The sequence below is a fragment of the Emydura macquarii genome, unplaced genomic scaffold (genome assembly GCF_026122565.2).
Source record: "Emydura macquarii macquarii isolate MOO-44397 ecotype Brisbane River unplaced genomic scaffold, CSIRO-AGI_Emac_v2 contig_2988, whole genome shotgun sequence".
Lineage (NCBI taxonomy): Eukaryota > Metazoa > Chordata > Testudines > Chelidae > Emydura > Emydura macquarii.
Genome location: NW_027133125.1, coordinates 5655123 through 5664702, shown reverse-complemented (window position 1 = coordinate 5664702; position 9580 = coordinate 5655123). Strand labels below are relative to the sequence as shown.

General features: G+C 50.4%; 1 protein-coding gene across 1 annotated transcript in view; it reads left to right on the top strand.

Annotated features, from left to right (window-relative positions):
* Positions 1-550: 550 nt before the first annotated feature.
* NHEJ1 (non-homologous end joining factor 1) overlaps positions 551-9580 on the top strand; it is a 113808-nt gene continuing 104778 nt past the window's right edge. The window contains exons 1-3 of the mRNA XM_067570105.1: positions 551-602; positions 6269-6455; positions 8715-8924. Coding sequence (XP_067426206.1) covers positions 6270-6455; positions 8715-8924 — 396 coding nt within the window. The 5' untranslated portion in view covers positions 551-602; position 6269. The remainder of the gene's footprint in view (positions 603-6268; positions 6456-8714; positions 8925-9580) is intronic.

Sequence of the window (9580 nt, the reverse complement as noted above, 5' to 3'; positions counted from 1 at the left end):
CCGGTGCCCTGGCGGGTGGGACCCGGCGTGGGCCGGGAGGGTGTGGACCCGGTGTGGGTGCGGACGGCCGTGGGATGGGGTGTGGACCCGGTGCGGGTGTGGACCCGGCGTGGGATCGGGTGCAGACTCGGTGCGGGTGTGGACCCGGCGTGGGCGTGGGATCGGGTGTGGACCCGGTGCGGGTGTGGACTCGGTGTGGTTGCACCCCCATTCCAGTCTGAGCCCCAGCCCCAGCAGGGCAAGGTCGCAGGAGGGGGTCGAGCCTGGCCAGCCTCCGGCCTCCCCCTCTGCCACCCTGGCCAGGCTGGCCCGGCTCGGCCCGGCGCCCCGCGGGAGCCCGGGGCAGGGCCCAGCCCGGGGCCAGGGTCCGGCTGCGGCGCGGTGAGAGGCCGGGCCCGGGGCTGCGCGCTCCCGACACGCCGGGCTCAGTCGGCCCCGCCCCCCGGCCCCGTGCGCGCGGCCAGGCCCCGCCCCCAGCCCCGTGCGCGCGGCAACCCGGCGGGGCGGGCTCAGTCTCCCTCCCCCGGGCGGCGCCTCTCGCGGGAACCAGCCGGGCCGGGCGCGCGCACGGTACGGGGAGGGCGGGGGCGGAGCGGAGCGGGGTGAGCCGGGGGAGCGGGCTTGGGGGGCTGAGGGGAGGGGGGGTGAGGGGGGTTTGGGGAGCTGAGGGGGGGGGGTGAGAAGGGGGCTTGGGGGAGGGGAGGGGGTGAGAAGGGTTTGGGGGGGCTGAGGGGAGGGGGTGAGAAGGGGGCTTGGGGGGCTGAGGGGAGGGGGTGAGAAGGGTTTGGGGGGGCTGAGGGGAGGGGGTGAGAAGGGTTTGGGGGGGCTGAGGGGAGGGGTGAGGGGGGTTTGGGGGGCTGAGGGGGCACCGAACTCCCTTGTGCCCGGGAGGCTCCCCCCTGGGCCGGCAGAGCCGGGTCTCGCCCCCCTGCTGCCCCAGCCCTGGGCAGCCCCCGCCTGGCTTTAGCCAACGCCTGGTTTTGGGGGGTGGGTGCTGGTGAGGGCAGGCAGAGGCCAGCGTGGCCGCAGGAGGGGGCGTAAGCCGAGTAACCCGCCCTGAGACTGTAAACCCTTTGGCACAGGGACTGTCTGCGTGTCCCATCTTTGTGCAGCGCCTAGCGCAGCAGGGCCCTGCTCTGTGACTGGGGCTCAGAGCCGCTTCCACCATACAGCCAGATAACAGGCAGAGGTGCTGTGCCGGGCACCGGGACGGGCCCTGCTGTCGCTGCTCTCCCAAAGGAAAGCAGCCTTGAGCCTTCCCCCGTCATCAAATACTTGCCTAAAGCCTCAAACTTCTGCCCGAACCTTTGTACATTTGGATGTAGTCCTGGGCTTCTCCTCTGAACCCGCTGTATAACAACCAGCCGTGAGCCCAGACAGTTACCATGTATAGACACACAATAATAAACTCTCATATGGTGCCACTCGTCTGCGGGCCGCACAGTGTGCTACAGAGAAAGGGACGCATCTATTTCCTGCTGCCCTTTGCCATTGGGATCTGCTGTCTGTAGGCTCTGCTCTAGGGATCGCCGGACTTCGTCCAGTTAAGGGCGGTACCGCTGCCTTGGAAGGAGTGAGCAGCCCCTAACTGGTACACTCTAGGAAGAAAGAAAATGGAGTTGTTTGTCTTTTCTAAAACAGAATTATTTTTCTGCTTGTAAACCTTATAGATATTGGGACTATCAAGTGCATTCTTCTCAGGTGTAACTGGAGTTCTTACTGAAGATCTCGCAAAGGCTGGGAGTTCTCTGCCCTACATTGAACGGGATGGGGAGATGAATCTTGTAACAAAGGTGTCTTTCCTCCCAAGAGTTTCCAAGTTACTCTTTAACAAGGATAAACGGAAACAAAAGGTTAAAGCAGTCTGAATAACAATCGCTTATGTATCTCCCACTCATTGAATACTGCAGGTAGTTCCGGTCACCTCAGGAGACATTAAAAAGACGGGTATTGTTCATTGTAGAGAAGAGATGACTAAGAACATAAGAACGGCCATACAGGATCAGACCAATGATTCACCTAGTCAGTTTCCTGTCTTCCGACAGTGGCTGGCTCCAGATGCCTCAGAGGGGATGAACAGAGCAGGGCAGTTATCGCGTGATCCCTCCTCTGTCATCTAGTCCTAGCTTCCGGCAATCAGAGGTTTAGGGATCCCTGTCATGTGGAGCATGGGGCCTGCCCGTACTGGGCGGATATGAGAGAGGTCCATACAATCGTGACTGGTGAGGAGAGCGTGACTAGGGAAGTGTTATTTATCCCTTCACATAACACGAGAACCAGGGGTCACCCTATGAAATTAATAGGCAACAAACAGGTTTAAAACAAACATAAGGAAGGACTTCTTCACACAACGCACAGTGAACGTGTGGAAAACCCGTTGCTAGGGGATGTCGTGAAGGCCAAAAGTATAACTGGGTTAAAAAATGAGAGACGTTCATGGAGGATAGGTGTATCGACGGCTATTAGCCAAGATGGGCAGGGATGCAATGCCCTACTCTAGAAGTTTTTAAACCTCCAACTGCCAGAAGCTGGGGCTGGACGATAGGATGAATCATTAGATAATTGCGCCAGTCTGTTCATTCCCTCTGAAGCGTCTGGCCCTGACCACCGTCAGAGACAGGTTACTGGACTAAATGGACCATTGGTCGGACCTAGTAAGGCCATTCTTATGATCTTAAGGTTTTCCTTTCATGGCACCTCTTCCAGTTCCCAGAGCATCTGCTAGGGAAAAAGCCAATGGGACTTGAATTTCTAGTGAAAAACAATCCTCAGAATTTGTTTTGAAGAGAGGGGGTGGGACCCCGTCCCCTTTTGAGCAGTCTTTGTACTGCATAAAGACACAGAAAAGGGCAAAGCCCATCCTTTTCCCTTTGCCACTCAGCTTTAATTCTGAGAAGCCTGTCTGCCTGGATTATAGTTCCCAGCATGCAATGCTCCATCATTGGGCTAAAGGAGAGAATTGAATGCTGGGAGTTGTAGTCATTGTAGTACTCTCCTTGGACAGCTTAATATGAAACACAAACCCATTCACCCTGCCTTGTGATACTTTGATCCAGATTTGTTCGTCCAGCATCTGGTGTGTTAGGGCCCTGATCCCTACTGCAGTTCAAATAATAGTTTGCTAGTGGCCCATCTCCTCCTCCAGTTTGACCTTGCAGTGAGATTATAACTCGCTGTTTGTGCTGCCACAGTAGCTCCTGTGGTTGGGAATTCACAAACACTGGATTCTGAAGTGCCTAGGATCCGGCAGGAGGAGAAGCTGGGCAGAAAGTGCTGGGCCAAGTACAGAAGTATCTAAGGTCATCATTGGCACTGCTCATCTTGTTGTTTCTCTTATAACTCTGAGATTCTCTAGTCAGGAACACAGCAGGGCATGCAGTGGCATGGGAATGCTGCTCAGCACAGTACAGTGCCTCAGGGTGGACAGATACATCAGACTCCATTCACCTTCCCATGGCTCAGTGTCAATGATTACATCTCATATCGGCTTGGGGCAGAAACGCTAGCGCTCACGTTCTAGTCTCCCCACAGACAGTGAGAGCTCATCCCTCGGCCTATAAACTGACTCCATAATTAGTTGGGGAAAAATAAATTAGAATTGAGCAATTCTCTCTGTTTTAATGATGGAAAGTATTATTTATAACACAGGGGAGCAGGGTGGATTGATTTAAATCAAGGCGATTTAAACCATTGATTTAAATCAAGGCGATTTAAAACACCAAGAGAAAATCATTGATTTGAATCAAGTTTCCCACTGATACTTCTTCACACATTTCTTAAACAGTGGTGGAAATCTGATCACTAAAACATGTTAATTTACAACTCAATGCAGCTTTTTACAATGTCTAGGAGGGTATACTTTGTGTAAATTTTTAGATAACTTGATTTTTATTAATTTAGGAAATAGTATATAATGCTCATTACCTGTGTCAAGCTGCAGATGCAGCAGCAGTACATTAGGAATGGTCAGAACTAAATCAGTCACAATGGCACTTATATTTTATTAAACTAAATCTTAAATGTTACATAAATGTTTCACATTTGTAATTGCAGCAGTCTCCTGAGTTGCTGGCTGACAACTGTCCTTAAACGCTTTTTTTTTTTTTTTTTTAATTTTCAAATGTTATTAACTCTAACAGACAAGTCATCACAACACTAAACGTACGCTGTCCTTAAAACTTCTACAACTAGCTCTCATCTTCCCCACTCCCACTGTCGTTTTTATTCATAGACTGAAACAGAAATACGAGTTTTCCTGCTTTTTCAACTCCCAGTCAATTTCTTAGCTTTGGGTGAATAATACCAAACGATGAAAATATTCTCGCTATGCCTGCAGAGGAAGCTACTGCTGTGAAAAGTTGGCTTAGCAACTGAAGGAACTCTGTTTCAAGGTGCCTGGCTAATGATTTCCACTAATTCAGGGGAGTGACTTTGTTCAAAACATCATCAGTAAACATGTACTGTTTAAATGGTTCCGCTCCAGCCCTGAATTTATTATGACTGGCATAACTGAGGAGTGATTTTGAGATGCCCATGCCAAGGCAGCATCAACTTCAGAAGTTGGGCATCTACCTTTATATCTGGGGTTGAGAATGTTCGCAAGAAAATGAGGTGGAGTTAGTGCTTGATTCATTAGCTTCTTTATTGCCTGCAGCTTAACTTTCTGGTGAGGTATTTCTTTCTTCAAGGTCTCTTGAAGTGCCTTCCAAATTTCGACAGCATCAGCAATACAGCAACAATTTCCCTGGAGTTTGTTTAAGGCTATGGATATAGGCTTCAGTATCCTGAGCATATCCTCTACGTTCCTCTTTAATCCAATGTTAGATACTTTGGATGAGATACTTCCATCTATTTTATCACGGTTTTCTTCGCAACGTTTTATGAGACTAGGCCAGTTCTTCATAAATTGTTCAAAACAATCAACCACAGAATTCCATCGAACATCTTGAGGGAGAATTAGTTTGGATCCTCCTGCTCTCTTCAGTGAAGCTGAAGCAAAATGGTTTTTACAGAAGTATTTTGCGACTTCAACAACATTTTCTTTTATTCCTGGAGAAGACGTACTTAAGTCTTTGGCTAAAAGATGCATTAAATGGACACTGCAGCCATATGTTATTAAGGAGCATCCTTCCGTTTCTTCTTCTAAGTATCTCCTCATCTTTGCCACGTTTGCAGCATTGTCTGTGACAAAACTGTGCACGTGACAGTTGAATTTTTGTTCACAGTTTATTACAGCTTTCACTGCCACTTCTTTTAAATATTCTGTTGTGTGGGCATTTCCCAATGTATCTATTGTTTTTGGATGATATGCAACCCCATCTTCTGTTGTCACACAGGTACATATTACTGGATCATTGTGTACGTCGCTCCACCCATCAAGGCTTGAACTGGCAAATTTCCTCAGTATTTCTTGCACACTGTTCAAGTTTCTTCTCATACCCTGTATCTAGCAACCTTCCACCAATGTCTGCTCTCCCAGATGGAGTGTAGCCTAGTCATAAGGACTCAGCTATGTCAATGAAGTGTCCTATCCAGCCTGTGTCTTTCTTTGCACAGGTGACTTTAGTCTGCTGAGAAACTGAAACTGGAAGCCCAGAACTTTAAAGAAGCAAGAGCTGGTAGTTAGGCTGGACTGACTAGAGCCATTAATTCATTTGTCTGAGACTGTAAGTGTAGGTTTAGCATGTTTGTGATGAGATTTCATTGTCACTGTTAGTTTTGAAACTAGAGAGAAATTTAGTATTTTATTGATGATTTAAAAAAAATTTTTTAATCCAATTTTTTGTATTTAAAACAAAAAAAGGATTTGTATCCACCTTGCAGGGGAGAAGATCTGTTTGAAATAAGAACGCTTTCTCGCATGTCCCTTTATGCTGTTGTTTATCAGACACCAGCAGTGCATTATTTATTTTAAAATGGAATAGAAACTGCAATGCCAAATGCCCAAAGACGTGTCTTCCCTGGGCAGCGCCATTCACTCTCTCCTGTAATGGGACGTTTCTCTAGCCTGCGGGGTCTGTTACCTGCCTGATGAACTGCACGGAGCTGAGGCAGGTGTCACTGTGGAATGATGCTTGTGCTCAGAGTTGGTTTGCTATCATCAGCTGCAGGCCTCAGGGCTAGTGTGAGCAAGCGGGGATCCAAAGGCCTCTCAGAGGGGCACATGGGCTTTCATGGAGCATGTTCTCTCCAGGGAGTGGGGTCTGGTGGAAGTTGTGTTCTTTCTTCCCTGGAGTGCTGCTCTCTGAGCCTGTTTACTCTCTTGCAGGATGGAGGACTCTGAGGATCTAGGCAGCAGCCTCCTGACACAGCGCTGGGCTTCAGTTTGCTTTGCTGAGTCAACTTTTATTGCCAAGGCTTGTTTCAGAGACACCGGCTATGCCTTGCTGATCTCTGACCTCACCAGCGTGTGGTATGAGTGTGCAGACACGGATGTCGTTGCGAAAAGGTCCAAGGTGAGTCTGGAACGAGGTTTTCAAAACCCACAAACCCTTTTTTATGTGTAAGCCAGCTAATATCCCAGCATGAGCTTCAGTAGGACTAGGCTAAAAGTCCTTGACGTGGGAGGTCCTTACCCAGCTCTGCTGATCCCTCTCCATTCTGACGTACAACATTTTCTGCTCTGCTAGTCCCGGGCTCCTGCATCCAATATCTGCTGATGCCCCTCAGTCCTGATCTGCAGCCTCCCTTGTAGGCCAGTCCTGATTTCCCTCCTCACAGCTCTATCAACGCCTCTATGTTCTCACTCTGCACCCCCTGTTGTTCTAGCGCTGGATCCCTGCTCATCAGACATTGTACCAAATTGGTGGTTCTGGGGTTCTGAGAGAGATCCCCTAGGGGTAAGGCCATCAGATGCACTTCCCTTGTGGGCTGGATGGGAAGGTTGTTTCCAGGAGTGCAAGGCCAGTGCACTAGCAGGGAGTGACTCTGTCAGCCTGTCTTCCTCCTCCCATCTTTCTGGTGACTGGGATGCCATAGAATTGGGTATGGCCATCAAGGTAGAGTCTGTTGTTGGCTTTAGTGGCCAGATCAGAGGATACCTAAAGCTTCATCCTCAGGACCTTTCCTCCAGGGATGCTGCCCTGGCAGTTACAATTAACAGCTCTACATATCAAATGATGGGTTCTAAATTAGCTGTTGCTACTCAAGAAAGATCTTGGAGTCACTGAGGATAGTTCTCTGAAAACATCCGCTCTATGTGCAGCAGCAGTCAAAAAAGCTACCAGAATGTTGGGAACCATTAGGAAAGGGATAGATAATAAGACAGAAAATGTCAAATTGCCTCTTTATAAATCCATGGTGCGCCCACATCTTGAATACTGTGTGCAGATCTGGTTGCCCCATCTCAAAAATATATATTGGAATTGGAAAAGGTGCAGAAAAGGGCAACAAAAATGATTATGGGTGTGGAACAGCTTCTGTCTGAGGAGAGACTGGGACTTCTCAGCTTGGAAAAGAGACGACTAAGGAGGATTTGACAGAGGGCTATAAAATCATGACTGGTGCGGAGAAAGTAAATAAGGAAGTGTTATTTACTCCTCATAACACACAATGAAATTACTAGGCAGCAGGTTTAAAACAAACAAAAGGAAATATTTCTTCACACAAGGCACAGTCAACCTGCAGAACTTGTTGCCAGAGGATGTTGTGAAGGCCAAGACTATCACAGTGTTCAGAGAAGAACTAAATAAGTTCATGGAGGGTAGTCCATCAATGACTGTTAGCCAGAAGGGCAGGGATGCAAAACCATGCTCTGAAGTGTCCCTAGCCTCTGTTTGCCGGAAGCTGGGAATGGGCGACGGGATGGATCACTTGACGTTACTTGTTCTGTTCATTCCCTCTGAGGCACGTGGCATTGGCCACTGTGGGAGGAGAGGATGCTGGGCTTGATGGACCATTGGTCTGACCCAGTATGGCTGTTCTTACATTTCTACAGCTTCAGTGACATGTTTGTTTTAATGATGTAGCTTCAGAAACAGCCGAGGCAGCAGAAGCAACCATCTATCTCTCTTCTAGATCCCCTCTGTCTCCGGGCCAAGGGGCAGATGGGAGCAGGGCCCATTTGGAGCCTCTGTGGGTGCTGTTACCCCTGATCACTGGGCTTAGTGTTTGAGTGATTTATGGAGTTTGGCTTCTGCTGGGGAGTGGGTGGTGGTGGGCAGAGGAGCCTTGCCTCTGCCCCTTGGCTATTCCCATAGACTACACTGGCTGCTGCCCAGTTGGCTCTGTTAGCAGGTGGGCTAGGCTGTAACAGTTTCTCAGCCAGCCTGCAGCAGCTGAGCGGTGTCCTAGCACACGAGAGCTCTGGGGTGGCAATGGAAGGGCCATGGGATATCGGGGAGGGCATCCCAGGAACCACATAGGGGATAGAGGACATAAGGAAATTCTATCCCCTGCCCTTCTGAACTCCATCTGCCCAGGGCTGGGGCTCTGGTAGACGGGAGGGAATGCCCAGAAACCTGGTATGACGGGCATGGGGAGAACTGGTGAGGAAAGATGCTTTGTGAAGCACAGACCAGATGGGTGTCCGTTGCTCTCAGGTGAGGGAAGGTGAAGGAGGGTGCAGTGACCTCGGGTAGGAAATGCCCAGTCCCTCGGAGGGACTGGTAGAATTGGGAGCCCTGGGACAGGATGAATTGGGAGCCAAGCTGAGTGGGTCTCCAGGGCACTTTGCTGCTTCCACTAACTGCATCTTTCCATTTGGGCTTTCCCAGGAGCTGAACAAGCGGCTGACAGCTCACGTGTCTTCTTTCTTGAATCGCTTGAGCAACCTGATGTGCCCCTTGCTGGAAGGAAGGGAGAGTGATGCCACGTCCTTCTCCTGCCAGCAGACCCCCAGCAAACTCACCATCCATGTGAAAAGCGAGCTCTCCGGACTGCCCTTCTACTGGGATTTCCACTGCACCGCAGCCGCTGTGGAGATGGTGAGGAAAGGACTCTGTGATGTGCCCCATACCTGTTCCTTCTGCTGAGACGCTCAGCAAAACCAGCCAGTGATGGCGAGGGGCTGTGGTGGGTGGTGGGAGCTGAGTTAATTGAGTTAAAAAAAAATCTTCTGGAGGCTTTGGAGTTCCCAAAGTGTGCCCTAACTACCTGCATCCCCTGGTATGACCCTGGCTCCCCCCATTTGCTGTCCCTCCCGATGTGTGACACAGCCACTTCCTGCTCAGGTTAGCCTGTCAGCTCTGCCGGCCAAGGACTAGCTCTGCCTGTGTGTGTGCAGCACCCTGCACCATGGCTATCGCAGTACAGTGCAGCCTGGGGGAATCAGCACCTGGCTGGGAGCTAGAAGGTCCTGAGTTCTGACCTTGGCTCTGCCACTGGCTCAATGTGTAGCCTTGACCAAGTCCCTGCTTTTCTCTGTGCCACAGTTTTGCCTCCTGTAGGCTGTGGGAAAGAGTGTTCCCGTCTCCCCTGCCTCCTCAGGCTGTTGGGGGGACTCCTGAGTTGGTGTCTGTAACGGGCAAGTGCCATGCTGAGCCCCTCCAGGGCAGGGGATGGAGCTGAAGAGCTGCTGGGGCTGTGTAGCGCTGTTTCTTAGAGCCATTCAGCGATTGTAAGGCCAGAAAGGAACAGTGTG